Source organism: Drosophila navojoa, chromosome X, assembly GCF_054131105.1.
Source record: "Drosophila navojoa isolate 15081-1374.11 chromosome X, UAZ_NAV_1.0, whole genome shotgun sequence".
NCBI classification, from domain to species: Eukaryota; Metazoa; Arthropoda; class Insecta; order Diptera; family Drosophilidae; genus Drosophila; species Drosophila navojoa.
In genome coordinates this window covers 6,492,501-6,508,934 of record NC_142895.1, presented here as the reverse complement: position 1 = coordinate 6,508,934, position 16,434 = coordinate 6,492,501, and the positions used below count along the sequence as shown (strand labels likewise).

At 43.5% G+C, this 16,434-nt stretch overlaps 1 protein-coding gene across 1 annotated transcript in view; it reads right to left on the bottom strand.

Annotated features, from left to right (window-relative positions):
- Positions 1-16,434, bottom strand: part of kirre (kin of irre) — a 64,756-nt gene that overhangs the window by 4,229 nt on the left and 44,093 nt on the right. Inside the window, exons 2-5 of the mRNA XM_089263692.1 lie at positions 2,278-3,302; positions 1,537-1,639; positions 1,334-1,461; positions 101-1,274 (exon numbers count right to left, since the gene is read on the bottom strand). Coding sequence (XP_089119818.1) covers positions 101-1,274; positions 1,334-1,461; positions 1,537-1,639; positions 2,278-3,267 — 2,395 coding nt within the window. The 5' untranslated portion in view covers positions 3,268-3,302. The remainder of the gene's footprint in view (positions 1-100; positions 1,275-1,333; positions 1,462-1,536; positions 1,640-2,277; positions 3,303-16,434) is intronic.

Sequence of the window (16,434 nt, the reverse complement as noted above, 5' to 3'; positions counted from 1 at the left end):
CTCACACTACCTCTACAGTAGCTTAACGAAATCTAGAACTTGATTGAAACTAACTGAACGAATTGATGCATTCCATTTGAACTAGTTCCGTTTGACTTACCCAGAAATCCGTTAGCCTGTGAGGTCTGTGGCTGCTGCTGCTGTTGCTGCTGCTGCTGCTGGTGGTGCTGATGGTGGTGCAGATCGTGGCGCTGATTGCGCGGCAAGCTGGCGCCACTGGCGATGGGCGCGGTCACGCCTCCAGCGGACGCGGCCGCAGTGGCCGTCGCATTGGCCGCATAATGCGGCAGAGTGGCCGAGTTGATGCCACTCGCCGCGCCCTTCGACTTGCCGCCCTCAGCGGGCGGACTGTAGTCGAGGGCGTACTCAAAGTTCGGCGCATAGCCGTTGCTCGCGGTCTCCTTGTAGGCCTGCTCCTGGCTCTGGCCCTGGCCCTGGCCCTGGCCCTGACACTGGCCCTTGAAGTTCTTGACGTGACACTGGCGACTGTAGCGATGCCCGTAGTCGCCCGAGAAGCGCTCATCGAACTTAACGGGCCCGGCCAGCGGCACGCCCAAGGTGGCGCCCTTCATCTGGACATCCGGCATCGGCGTCTGCGTCAGATTGATGGCCAGCGGCTCGTTGCCCGCCTCCGAGTACTCCACGTCGTAGGCCTTGGCGCGCAGCTCGCTCTTCAGCTCGGTGAGCTTGTCGCCGCCACGCGATGCCTCCGGAATGACATCGGCCGGCATCGGTTTCTTGCGGCTGCGCCGCTTGCGGCAGACAATCATCATGACGATAATGGAGACAATCACCAGCACCAGGGCCATCGGCCCGATCAGCACCAGCGATATGGATAGGCTGTCCTGCTCGGGCACCAGATTGATCACCAGCGAGTCTCCGCCGTACGAATTGATCACCGTGCAGTTGTATTTGCCGTAGTGCGAGAAGCGGCTCTCCTTGATGATCAGCGCGGCGCGTACGCCCTCCTGCAGGTGATGCTCCTCGAATATGTAGATGTCGGGATCGGCGCTGCTCATGTTGATCACCTTGCCCTCGAAGGACCACAGGATGTGCTCCGCCTTCGGTATGCTGAACGCCAAGCAGTCGATTTTCGTCCGGCTGCCGATGGCGCCGTATTGCACCTTGTGCGAGGTGATGATCGGCGCCCGCTTCACATAGACCGTCGCCTCGGCGCCAATTTCCGGGAACCCATTGACGACGGCCTTGCAGAAATAACGTCCGGCTGTCTCGCTGCTCACCTTGAGCTTCAGCTCCGGCGATCGGCCCACAATCTGGAGCGGACAAGTTGAGTGAGTGTGCAAATCTTTGGCCTTAGCTGGGGGCGACTCACCTGATCCGAGTTCTCGTTGATCCATTCGATCTCGGGCGTCGGATTGCCCGCCACCTCGCAGCGCATGGTCACAGTGGCGCCCAGATCCGCCTCCTTGCTGACCGGACGCTGGCGAAAGACGGGTCCAACTGTGGAGTAAGCGGGTATTACAATGAGATCTTGGCCCATCTCTCTCTCGCTCTCGCTCTCTTTAGTCTACTTACAGCTGATGTCCAGGGTTTCGCTTTCCTCGCTCTTGCCCACGGCGTTGACCACCTCGCACTTGACAATGGCGTCATGATATTTACGTGTCACATTGTGTATGATCTGGATCCAAAGAACAGGCAATTAGTTTTGACTAATATATACTAGGTTATATACTTATATTTTTCACTATTGTATCCTGCTTTCCTCATCCTTTTTATCTATTCTCCCTTTAGCCAATTCTTTCATTCTCCTATTCATCACTTCTCCCATTTCCGTATTTATTTATTCTCCTCCTCACAAATTTTCCTTTTTTCTGTTTATCTACTCTCTTATTAAACGATTCCTCCATTCTCCCATACATCCCTTCTTCCACTTTGCTATTCATCCATTTTTCAATTCATCCATTCTCCTAATCTTCCATTTTCCCTTTTTTCTATTCATCAATTCACTTATTAACCGATTCATCCATTCTACTTTTCATCCATTCCGCCACTCTCCATTCTCCTACTCTCTCTTTCCGCTACCCTCCTATTCTCCGACTCACCCATTCTCCTACTCCTCCATTCCCAATCTCTCCCATTCTCTACTCCTCCTACTCCTTTTCTTTGCCTTCTCCATGTTCCCTTTGCTTATCCTTCTCCTGCTCCCCATCTATATACTTATCCTCACTCGCTTATTCCTCTCATTTGACTTCTCTTTCTATCCAACGCTCATTTTCCCTCTCCTTCTCCCTCTCTCTCCCTCCCACTCCCACTTACCATTTTCGTTGTAAAGTCCCCAGGCACGAGCTCATCATTGATGAACCAACGATAGCTGACCTCCGGCGGATTCGCATCCGCCTGACAGCTGAGTATGACCTCAGCTCCTTCGGGTATGCGTCCGCCAGCCAAGGCGCCGCCCACCACCGAAACGGAGACCTTGGGCGCGTACTTCACCTCGAGCAGGACCTTGGCCGAGCGATAGGTGCGATCGGCGGTGTTCTGCGCCTGGCACGTGATCGTCGTGTTGTGATACTTCTTCTTGGGCGCCAGCTTGAGCACCGATTTGGTGGTGACTCGACGGGAATCGGCGAGCGGCTCGAAGAAGCTTTCGGCGGTCAGCACGTTGCCCAGGCCATCGATCCAGGTTATTTCGGCCGCCGGCTTGCCGCCCACCGAGACGCACTCGAGCTCGATTTCGCGATCCTCGGTGGTGACCAGATAGTCGCCCTGCAGGATTTTCGGTGCCTCCGGCGGTACGAGCACCGTCAGATTGGCGAAGCGCGAACGTATGCCCTGCTCGCCATTCGGACCGGGCCCCACCTGGCACTGGTACTTGGCGTCGTCGTCGAGCATCAGCGGATAGATGTCCAGCGAGAAGTCGCCCTCCTCGTCGCTGCCCACCATCGAGTAGCGCTCGAAGCCGCTCAGATTGCGATGCTGGCCCAGCCCGAAGTCATCCTTGGTCCACTGCAGCGCGCCGACCTTCTGCATCACGCGGCACGGCAGCGTGACACGAGAGCCGACGACGGCCGTTTGATCCTGCGGCTCCATGGCGAAATGTTGGCCGACATCGCCGTGCCCCTTCAGCTTGAGCCCGCTGCCGTTGTTGTCGTCGCTGGCAGCGCTGTTGGCCGCGTTGCTGGCATCGCTATAGTGTGAGTTCTGATTGGATTTGCTCTTCTTGGATTTGGCCAAAATGCCGCCGGGCAGCACAAACAGCAGCAGCAGCAACGCCAGCTGCTGGCGTCTGCCACGATTCATCTTCATTCTACACGTGGCGAGTTGTTTCAGCCATAGACGTGCTGCAAGGGAGTACAAATAAAAGAAGGTAAAATTAAAATATATTTATAAATCAAATATTTGAAATTATTTTTATAATTTTAGTTGTTGTCTTAGCTAAATTCAATTTTTTACTGCTTGCTGTTATACACATGCGTATAAATATATACCGCTTAGCAAATACACGCACCACAAGCAAACATTGCTCAGTTGTTATACTGTTCTCATGTTCTACCGCCTAAGCACACAACAACAACAGCGAGCAGTACATAGCTGATATGCAGCGTACACTGCTTGCAAGTCGTTGTGGCCGCAAGCAGTGCATACAGATCATTTTGTTGCGTTTATTTAATGCGCTCTTTCTTATGCTCTTTACTTTATTATGCAGTCAGTCCTTATTTTATAACATGCATTTTTTGTTGGTCATTCTCTTAATTAATTAACTGCCAGCAAATGCAATTTGCTGCGCTACATATTTAATTGTGCAGCTGGCAGCAAAACGTTGAGCGAATTTAAGCCACATAACATGGATTATTCATTAACAACTGCTGCAGCAGCAGCAGCAGCAGCATCATCAGAGGCGCAGCAGCACAGCAGCAACAGCAGCTGCTGCATTGCATATTTTAAGGCGACAGCATTGTGGGTCAAGTTTAACCAAATAGAAATGAGAGAGAAAAGCGTGAAAATTGTGAAAAGCAGCGGCAAACACTGGCAACAGCTCGACAAAACCAACAAGATAGAAAAACCTAAAATAAATATAAAAAAAGAAAAAACAAAACAGAAAAGAAAATCAAGCAAAAATAAATCCAGCTAAAAAATCACTGCACAAGTTTTAGCTTCGCACATCCAGTGCGAGTGTCCGTGCGTATCTCTGTGTGCGTGCGTGTGTCTATGGGTGTGTGTGTGTTAGGCAAGCAATCAACTGCAGGCGCGGCGCAACTGTAACCCGTAAATGTGACTGTAACGGTAAATGCTAGCCCTCGCCGCGCTGCAGCTGTGAAATTGAAACATATTCGGGCGCGTGCACTTGTTGTTTTTGTTGTTGTGTCACTTCTTCTGCTTGTTGTTGTAACAACGCCGCTCGCACATAGGCACCGCGATTTTGTGTGCATCCACATACACACACACACATATATACACATGCACTAGAGCACTCGCACACAGATAGAGACATGCACACAAGTTCTCATCAACACTTGTGTGGCCTGCAGGTGGCGCTGTTGCGCCCACTCACATACACTTACACACACACACACCCACTCACTCACTCTCTCTGTGGTTTGACCTTGGCATTTGTGTTTTTTATTTTTATACTTTAAAGCTGTGAATAAGCAGGGTACAATGCTTGTGAGCAACTGAACGTAACAGAGGGCAGTGGGCAGACTACAAAAGGCAGAGGGCAGCATAAAGGCTAAAGAAAGGCATAAATAACTTATGCTTTAATAGCAAGACGCATAAGTTCTCCCTAATCAAATATTCATGAGGAGCTAAATGATTAAGCTGAAAATCAGTACAAACTTAGCAAAGGGGTATTGAAAGAGTCGTGCACGCCCTGCTAAATCACCCTACTCTCATTTACTCACTTTGCATTCAAATTGACAGCAAGAATAAAACACACTGAGCGAAGATAGCGGCTTATTTGCAGGCTCTGCTTTGATCGCGTCGCATACCTGCACTGCCCGAAGCTTATGTATCTCAGGCGAGTAAAAGAGAAGACAATAGCAAGCAGTTAAGCAGAAACGAGTACAGAGTCAGAGTACAGATTGAGCACGCCACAAGGCGTGTGACGTCACAATAGGCGCAAACAATGGGATTGCAATTGAGACCGTCTATTGACACTGCTTATATTAATATGTATACAAATATTTGAGGTTCACAGAATGTCCTAAATGTTGTCTAATCAACTGCGGCATTTAGCCATTTATTAAATATGATATGAAGTTAAATGCCAGGTTACGCATACGTCCCAGCAAAAGGTTAATTATGGCTAAAGCAAATAGTTTCACACTCACTCAGAATACTACAATATTGATGTAATAAAATGCTTATTTAAGTTGCGGTGCACTCAAGGTGCTTGTCAGTGCCATGACGTCACAGCAAAATAAATCCATGTCGAAGCATTGCAGAACTTGCTTTGCTTGTCTTCTGGCTTCATTTTTCATAGTTGCTTCACACTCGCACACCATATGTAGCTGCTGCTGCTGCTGTTGCTGCTGCTGCTGGTGTTAACTGTCTCGTCTAACGGTAATGCTAACGATTCCATCAAGTTAGCGCCTTTTGCCTGCAGGAGCCGCGCCAAAAACGCGCCAGAAACGCGCTGCAAACGCACTGACCTATCGCGCTCTCTCTCTCTCTCTCTCTCTTTAGCTCTTGTTGCTCGCTCGCCCGCCCGCCGGCAATCAACTTTACACAGCTTTGGCCCTTGCCTTTATTTCATTTTCGTTGTTGCTTTGCACGTTTTTAGTTTTATTTTTTCTCTCTCCACTTTCTTTGTTTTTTGTTATTTTTTTTTTTGCTACTCCTTTGCTGTTGCGATTTTGTTCGTTTTGCTTATGTTTACCTGCGCCATGATTTACGGCGTTTGCACTCTGCCATGTGAGTGTGCGTGTGTGTGCGAGTGAGAGGGTGTGTGTTTGTGTCTGTGCGAGTGAGAGGGTGTGTGTGTGTGTTTGTGTGCGCGTCTGGGTCGCAGCTCGTGCACTCACTGTATGATGGTTAGCCACTGGTCGCCATTAGACCAGCTCACCTCGCTAACCCCTCTGCTCCCCCCCACCACTCTCTCACGTCGCTCTCTTTCTTTATCGTGCACGTCCTTCTTCTATCCACTCTGGGCAATATGCTCGTCTAAATTATTTAAAATTATAATACAATTTTTATGAGCATTAAAAGCCATGCCAGCCGCCCATACCCTGCAGCTATAGAGCCAACCAGAGCCGGAGCCACGGCCAGATCCTGTCTGGCCAAAGTGTTTTGACCATTTCTTTTTATATGTGCATATGTATGTATAAATGTGTGTGTATATGTATATATATTTTTTTATATTATTATTATATTTTTTTTATGCGCGTGTATTTATTTAGTAGTTTTGTTTTGCTCTCTATCTTTTGGCCGTCGTTTTGGTCGCTTTTAGTGGCTCTTTAGGTCGAAAAGTTCTGCAGCAGGAAATGACTCGACATGATTTTATGCACACACATAACTTTTGGTTTGTTTCTCGCTTTTTGTGGGTCTTTCGGCTAGTTAACTGAGCCAACAGTAGCAGCAGCCAGGCTACAGGCTGCCTCAATGGCTCAATGGGTTTCCTTTCCCATTTCCATTTCAGTTGCCATCTTTATCGCTCCCGCTCCCCCTCCTTCTGTATCTCTCTCTCTTCCATTAACTGTCTCCCGAATTAAAGTTCCTGTTGCGTGTGGCGGACTTCATCTGGAATTGCCTTTTAATGGCTATAGCTGTCCTATATATATATATTTTTTCTGTTCTCTTCCTTTTTTTTTTGTTTCGAACCATAATAATATAAAAGTTGTCTGCGTCTAGATAGCGCTTACATTCGCCTCGACTAAAACAAAAAAAAAAACAAAACAAAAATTGCGAAAATTTTCCCATTCAATGGAATTTAGTTTGCCAACTGAATCGATTCGAGTGAATCAATTGAATGTTTTCAACTTGAATAGATGCTAACTTTATACCTTTTTTTTTTCCATACGCATTTACAATTCACTGTTATAGCTTGCATAAAGTTAGACAAGTTCCATTCAGATTGTATAGAATATGTGCCAAAGACCTTAGCTCAACTTTACCTAAATATTGAGTGGGGAGAAGTTGAACTCGAAGGGAAGTAAGTTCTGAAAAGGGAAATGGAGGATACTAACTATCTAGTAGATAGTCATATAAGAGTTCTCATTATAATGTGAAAAATTTAAGATGTGAAAGGGGCTGCAGAGGGGAGTGCCAGACTAGCAAATACCCTGAACTCGAAGCTGAACTGCTATTGCAATGATTCTACTCTCCCTTACTTGAATATCGTAATTTAATTGCGTATAACTTTTCTTCCATTTGGAGTTTCTTCATCGAAATACCGGAATATGATGGACAAATGAAAGATTACACGTTGTTAGCATTTGAAATATGGTTGTCAAATTCCGGGGACTGCAGGAAGTAGCCATGTTCCAAAATAGCTTAAATTGGTTTCTCGATTACGTCGAAAATTTAAAGTTTCATTCTAAACAGACTCAGGCGGTCGGACGGACAGATGGTAGTATATACTACAGGCTCTACTCTATCCTAAACTCTATTTTCTTATAGCTACATTCATAGAATATTCAAATGGTTTCTGCTTTGCAGGATTAGCAGGAGTAGAAGGCTAGAAATTCCCTCTATATTAAGTATCGATAAAGAGACAATAAAAATGTGAAAGCTAAAAATGTGAAAGCTAAAAATGATATGCTATATATGTGATATCTATCTATATATCCCTACACATGTATTAGACTATTTACATATGTATGTCTGTGTATCCTAGGCCCCTTTCGCTTCGCTTCGCTAATTGAGTTTGGGCCACAAATTTGGTTGGCATTCGGAATGTGAAGTGTGTTGAAGCGAATTGAATCTCACATGAGTCTCGGCTGGCTATGATTACATTAACGTTTGACATGGCCGCCCACAGTTGCAGGACCTCTCATGGACACGCACACAGAGAGCCTAACACTCATAGGACCTTTCTGGGCTGCTCCCGCTCCTGCTCCGGCTCCTGCTCCTGCTCCTGCTGCTGCTGCTGCTGCTTATAATATGCAGGATTTTGTTATTAATATTCAATTAAAAGACCATGGCGAAGGCTTTGCGTATTGGGCGAATGTTTTCTCGGCATGGGCGTGGCAGCCGCCTCTTCAGCCATCCTCCTGCTGCTGCTGCTGCTGCTGCTAATTTCACTGGCTGATGAATTTATTGAGCTGAGGCCGAGCAAACAACAAAAAAGAAACAATGAAGCGCCGCACGCCCCAAACATCTTGTCAGCGTCATGTGGCAGGCGCTGCTAATTTATGACCAAGCCAACGACAGCCAACAACAACAGCCAACAACAGCAACAAGAACTTGAACAACTACATGATTTTGTTAAATTTGATTCGAATTTCTGGGGCTCGGAGTGAATCGAAAGAACATTTAATGGGGCGTTTATGCGATTTTCTAATTGTTTATTCAGTGCAACAAGCAAACGCACACACGCACACGCACACACATATTGTGTGGGCGTCACTTGAGGCGTGCCGTCTGGGCGTGGCCGCATCTTTTGTCGCTTCAGCATGCTGCGGCAGTGCCTTCAACTTTGTTGTAAACTTCCGCTGCCAAAGGATAATAAACATATGACAAGCAGGCAGGCCACGGCGGCTACCCCCAGCAGAGCAAGATAGAGCGGGAGAGGGGGGAGGGGGGCACACACAAGTGTATGTGTGTGTGTGTTTGTTTGTGTGTCATTAGCGTTTTTCGTGCCATGTGTTTCAGTTTGCCTTTGCGGCAGCATTTTCCGCACGTGCGTTGCCACAACAACAACAACAACAACAACAACGGCAACAGCATTGGGCACCTTCCTAACAAGAATAATAACAACAACAACAACAACAACAACAGCAACAACAGCAACAACAACGATTGTTGACAATGTCTGCAATTACAATAAACAAAACAAAACGCAGCTAACGCTAACGGCTCTTCCGTTGCTGCCTCAACAACATTTTGTCCGGCCGTACAGGGCACGCTGTGGCATGTACGGCATGTACGGCATGTGGCCGGGTGCTGCTTCAATGTAGGCAATAGGCAAAGCCAAGCGCAAACATTGTCAATTTGCAGCCAAGCACTGAAACTTCAACAACTGCAATCAATCAGCGGGCGTCTGGGAAAGTGAGTACAGGGTAGCCGATAGTCGTGCTTAGGCTACCTGCCTCACAGACCTGCTTAACCTTAACCTTAGGTACAACTAATTGGAGCCATAAAGCTGCATCGTGGTTAAAGACTCCCAAATTACACGAATACAGGGTAACTGTTAGTCGTGCTTTGTGGTTTTTTGTGCTAAAAATGGAATGTAGTGTGACTTGGTATACCCTAAGTATACATCAAGTACAGTCAAATCTAGTTTTGCTTAGCCCAGCATATAGTACAGGGTATTCAATAGTCGGGCAATGCAAACCTATTTATGAAATTAAAAGTAAAATTCATAAATAGTGGTAACATGTAGAAAACTATGCTTGCATTCCAAAATTACAGGGTATTCAGTACGAATTATTGTTGTATTTTACAGGGTATTTCCTAGTGAATTACATTTGTTACCATTAGCCAAAAAAATTGGGATTACAGAATAATGAACTATAAATGAGTGATACAAGTTTCAAAGATATCAACAAAAATTACAGGGTATTTACCACTCATCTACAATTTTTGTTGCGCCAATTGGTAAATTTATTGAGGATTCGTAATATTCAATCAAATATATTTCGAGTAAAGTATCAAAGTATCAGAAATATGCCCAATATACAAACATTACAGGGTATATATGTAGGTATGAACTCGACCATTTCAATAATCAGTCAGCTAATCAAATGGACTTTACAAAATTGGCCGAAAATAATTAGTGGAATGTCACTTAAGGAATCCATTTACCCGGGAATTTCGGCCCTGGCTCGTACTACATGGGGTGCGATATCTAGTTAACTAGATCACAATGGTTATTAGCTCACCTAGAGCCGATTCTTATCGGTGCATTAACAAGCATAAACCTTGCACCTAGACGCCATCTAGCGCAAATATTTATTCGCTCGCACTTTGGGTCAGCTAACCTCATGGCCCGCGACGCGTCGCTGCTGGCGCCGACTGCGGCTTGCTTTATTGTTATAGAGCAAACAATTTCATGTCATCCGCAATTAGGTAGACTTTGGACGCCTCAGCAGAGGGTGGAGGGCGGAGGGCGGAGGGCGGAGCGCAGAGGGGGGGCTGGCTTACGCTTCAGTCAGCGACGCGCTAGCTCGCGCTATTATCGATTTAATTGCGAGTCGGCAGAGAGCGGAGGGCCAACAGCTAAATCAAGGTGGGCTCTAGCCGGTGGGTGGGCCCTGGACGGGGGCGTGGGCGAAGGCAACGTCATATGCATAAGAACCAAACAAAAAACTAAATACTAACAGCAGACAGAGTTGAAACTAAGCATAGAACACACGTAAAGCCCTTGCAAGACACTCAAAAAAGATTCACAAAAGATTCACAATATATTCAATGAAATATTCTCAAAATAATACATTCATTCACTTCTGGTAACTACGAAGGATTCGCAAAGTACTTAGAAGACATTCAGATAGCATTAAGACATTCACAAATTTATTTAACATCTCATCAAAAATGTCCAAAATTTATGAATATATTCACAAAATATTCTCAAATCATTCATATACTTTTCATCAGACATGAATAAACACATTTTATTCATATTAAATTTTACAAAACAAGCTCAGGCATTCAGAGTAGAACTCTTATGAATATGATTCGAATCACAAATACTCACTATATATTTTAAAAATATTCACAAGCTGAGTTGCATTTATTCATAAATCGTTCACAAATTCATTCAAATCTTTTACAAATGCAAAAACTGATTCAAATTTTTCATTTCTTCCAAACTTCTCTTCGATAGTTTCGATTCGTGCCCGATTGAATCACAAATCTGGTTTCCCTGCGACTTTCTCCAAGTGCATTTATGAATTAATTATTCACTCGCTCGTTGCACACATATTTGCCAAAACAATTATTTAATTAAATTTGAATTCCATTTCGAATTTCTGTTGCGTGCTTTCAGGCATTCAAATGTTATTCGCTTTTTTCTTCGCCTTATTACACTCAAAGCTATGAATGCAACTGTTGAGCTCCAAAGGAATGCATATACTCATGAATGTTTGTTGTGCTCTTTCAACTGTGAATTATGTGTGTGAAATGATCGGAGTTTACAGTGTTTACTGAGTGGAGTAGGCGAGAGAGAGGGAGAGAGAGAGGGAGCGAGAAAGGGTTAACATGTGAAGAGAGAAAGAGGTTTTAACAGCAAGGCGAATTGCCCTTACATGAGTTGATGAAAATCGCAGAGAGAGGCGCATAAGATGGAACTGAAGTGGAGAGAAAAAGAAGACACGGAGAGGAAGATTGAGGAGAGAAAGAGAGTGCGAGATATAGTGAGATATGGCGAGATATATATATGAAAATGATAGAGAGAGAGAGGTAGGAAGTAAATTTCATCTCAAGAGAAAGTCAAATAGAGACTGAGATAGAGACATAGAGAGAGAGAGAGAGAGACAGAGAGAAAGAGAGAGAGAGAGAGAGAGACAGAGAGAGAGAGAGAAGGAGAATATGGAACAGGGATAGACGCAGACAAAGTGAAAGAGATATGTGATGAGGTAGAGAATGAGAATATGAAACAGGGAGAGACGAATTAGTAAATAGAGAGGGGATAATTGCATATACCCATACATACATACGTATGGGTATTCATTACAAACACTCACTCATATGGAACACTCCTCACATGCAGATCTGTCTGCAGTTCTCAGCAAATTTCTGCTTTTGCAGCGCACTTTTCACATTCATTTGCATATGTTGGTAAACTTTTGGCAGTCAGTTTGAATATTTCGGATTCTTTCGCTTGCTTAAACTGGATACTTTTGAATTTTCATTAATTTCAGTTTGATTCGATTCGAATTGAGGCGATACGATTCGATTGCTGTTTGGTTGGGCATGATTCATTGATTGATGAATTGATTCAATTCAAAAATATCGCTGATTTATTAACTATGCGCACGCTCACGTCTGTGTGTGTGTGTGTGTATGTATGTGTGTGTGTGTGTGTGTACATACATACATGTATACAAACATGTATGCAGTGCGTTTTGCTCGTTTGTATTCATTTCTGCGTGAATGATTCATTCAACGTCGACTGCGCGCCCTCATTCATGGTCGTATCTGCTCTCCCTCTCTCTCTCCCTCTCCCTTTCTCTCTCTCTCACTCTCTGTGTGTGTGTGTGTAAGGGTTGTGTTTAAAAAAGAAATTGTTTATTATGCAGCGAGCGCAGGAGCGCGGCAACTCCTTCACATGTGCTGGGTCTCACATGCAGCTGGCGGGGGGCGCTTGAGAGGGGACTGGGGCCCAGGAGGGTGCATAAAAAACGGAGCTAAAGGCGCGGCAACACATGTCCGCGTCCGCCTTGTCGCCTTGGAGGCCAACGGCGCGTCCTGCTGCTAGGCAGATGGCGCCTTGTTGCACATGAATAGACACGCACGCACAGGCACGCACACACAGATAGATAGAGAGAGAGAGAGAGAGAGAGAGAGAGAGAGAGAGAGAGAGAGAGAGAGAGAGAGAGAGAGAAAGAGAGAGAGAGAGAGTGGGAGAGACATACACACATAGGCATACATACATACAAACTGGATAACTCCAAATAATGCTAACTCCTAGCCTTAGCTGCACAGTTTTTGCTTTTGTCTGAGCTTAGATAAGATTTGGCTGAGCAGCCAGTGTAACGTTTACGAATTGTGAAGCATGTGTGCGATGACATGTAAAGAAAGGCGAAGCACAATAAGCAATAACGAATTGCCAAACTTTGATCAAAATAAAGCCAAGAGATTTAACAGCAGCCTGTGTAACGTTTACGAATAACTGAAAGTCTATAAAGATGGATAAAGAAAGCAAATGGCGGCACATTAAGCAACAGTGCAACGTTAAGAACCTGTGGAACTTTCAAACAAAAGGCACAGAAAGGAGAGCTTCGATTTAACTGCGCAGCCAGTGCAACGTTTACGAATTGCTGAAACTTGAGCATAAAGCAAAGAATGCCAAGAGTATAACAGTAAGCAATAGCCTGACCAAATTTACTTTTTTAGGCGCATAGCCAGCGCGGCAGTCAGTGCAACGTTTACGAATGCAGAACAAAGCAGAAGGGCAGAGAATAGCATATGCTCGTGTCTCAAAATGCAATTTATTTTTACCTACTTTGTTGTTGCTGCTTGTGCTTAGTCTCTATAACTCTATCTCTCTATTGCTGTTGTTGTTGTTGTTGTTGTTGTTGACTGGTTAAAAGCAATAGAAAATTGCATTAAATTAAATAAAGACCCATATTAGGCATGCCTTTACGTTGAAGGTGTGCGTCCCGCTCTCCAAACTCTAGCCTCCATATATGTATGTATGTATGTGCGCTCCTCCTCTAGCGCTTGGATCAATAACGGGCACAAAGTTACTAGCTAAGCAACAACAACAACAACAACTGGCACAACACTGTTATACAAAAGGGTTATACGTCTCGTCTATGGCAAAACGTTTACCAAGTCCATTTACTGCCATTTGGGCTAGGGGGCGGCAGGAGATGGGCCGGCAGGAGGCAGCTTTCAGTTTAGTTGGGTGCAACGGAAAGCATTTCTAATGCATGCAATGTTGTTGTGGTTGTTATTGCTGTTGCAGTTGTTATAGTTGTTGTTGTTGTTGTTGCTGCTGTTGTGGTTGTTATTGCAGTTAAGTCAATTTAGCAGCAACAACAATAAAACAAAACACAGCTACAAAAAAAAATAACGAACAAAACTGAATACTGCATAACAATAATAATGACAACAACAACAACAACAACAACAACAACAGCTAACAGCAACAATAATAATAACAAATGCATACAATGTGCACTAAATGGTGCTAAACTTTTACTTCTTCTGCTTCCTCTTCTTCTTCTTCTATTTTTTTCACCGTTGTTTATTGTTTGTCGTGCGATTTGCTGGGTTCGCATTGTTATTGTTATTGTTGCTCTATCGATAATTTAAGAGTTTTTGGACGAATAAATGAAAATATCGAAATTTCAGTTAAGTCCAATGGTAATCTGAGTCTTAGATATATAGTGATATATATAAAAACTTATACGTACATATATATGTGTATATAAGTATATGCTATTATTTAAGAGCCATGAAACTGCCTTTAAATGAATGCAATTAGCAAAATAAAAACTTGTTTCCAGTATATCTTCAATCCTATCATACATACAATCTATAATATTCGAAAAATAGATATATAAGCTAAATTTCTAAGGTTTCTATTTATTCGTTCTATCAATTCTTCTATGTAACTGCTCATTATAGCAACATATTGGCTTGCATTCGAATATTACATCATATTTTATACAATATTTCAAGTCTTTGTTATATACAATCTATGATATTATGTAATATACATATAAGTTGATATTATAAAGTTTTCATATAATGTTCTCCCATTCTAAGAATCTGTTGCTTTGAGATAGAAGGCCTTCAGATGATAATCTTTATATCTGAGAAGATAATCCATGCATATAAAGAATATATGCATAAATTGATAGATTGATATAACGATTGATTGACGGATCTATAATCTAGTCTTTGATATAAACAATCTATAATATTATGTTATATATAAGTTGATATTATAAAAGTTTGATATATTATAATGTTTTCATATAATGTTCTCCCATTCTATCAATCATCCTTTCTTTTATAGAAGTCCTTCAGATAACAATCCATATATATGAGAAAATAATCCATACATATATAGAATAAATGCATAAATGGAACGATTGATGGATTGATAGAACGATTGATTGACTGATTTATAATAAATCGTTCTATCACTCCATCAATCGTTCTATTTATGCATATATTCTGTATATGTATGTAGATTCTATTCTGATCTCTATACATATGTATATGAAATATTTCAGGCTAGTATAGTATAGTATTGATAATTGTCTCTATTTACGGTCAGTCGGTAAAATTCTCCAGCATATCAAGTATACGCAGAGACTGCGATTAGCTGAAACTATCGACAGTGCCATCGATAGCATGATAAATCCTAGAATTTGTCAACTCTTAGTTAAATTATGCATTAACATCAACTGAATTTGCATTCCATTTGCATTTTACAAATGCAATGCTCGATAGATTTACATGCGATGACACTATCGATAGTCTGCCATCAATAAACATATAATCCAATCCCACAACTAACAGCGCTTAGTCCCGGATCATAGTTCACAAGCCCTCCACAGCTGCATCGCTGCATAGCTGGGCTATGCACAGAGATTTCCCTAGTAGCCATAAATCGATCCGCTTCTGGGCAGCCCTTGGCTCTGGCGCGTGTCTCTGGCGCTTGTCTCTGCCTGCTTGCCGCTTGCTCTTGCCGCATTATCCGTTATCCCTTTGTCGCCATCGAAGGGTATGGCAGCCGCGGGAGCTTCCATCGATTTGGCCGCTTTTCAAGTGCAACCATTTTCTTTTATCTTTGCTGTTGCTTTTTCCCGTTTTGCTTTCATTCTTCACGTTTTTTTTTTGTTTTGTGCGCTTTCTCTGCTTCTCTTTTTGCATATCGCGACGCGACATTTGCATAAGCTCGCATGGAGCCGCATGTATCGGCAGCCGGAACGGCTTCGACCCCACCTAGGAGTTGCCTCTATGCCCAGGCTACATCCAACCGATATGCTATGCGATATATATGTATGTGTGTGTGCTAGAGTAGTATATATCAATATATGTATGTGTGTATGTGTGTATATAGACGAGTACATGCCTCTGCACTTTATTATTTACTGCATTTCCAATAACGTCGCCGTCGCCGTCGTCGTCGTCGTCGTCCTAGCTGTTGTTGTCCTTGCTGTCGAGCGGCGTCCACTCATGCGCAAGGACAAAATGCATTTAAATTGATTGAAGGCGCGCGCCAAAGATAACTAATCAATAAATTATTGAAATATTATGCGAGTCGCCTTTGCAGCCGGAAAACTTTTTATCAAACAGCACATTAAATGCCAAACCAAGCAAAAACCCAAAGGAGGTGGAAGCCAAGCGGAGCCGCAGTGGAGCTTGCTTCGAGTGCAGTTAATAGCATTTGGCAAGCAGCGCAAGAGGAAGATTCTCAAGCAATATTAAAAATATATAGAGAGTATATATGTGTATATACATGTATATATATTTATAAATTAAAAATCAATAAGAGACATTCAATAAGAAATATGATTGCTTTGGTATTGAAATAAGTTTCAAATGTTCTATTTAATTATTTATTACAGCCAAGTTGAAAGTTGTCAGTGGAGAAAGACAGAGAGAAAGAGAGGGAGAGAGGGAGAGAGGGAG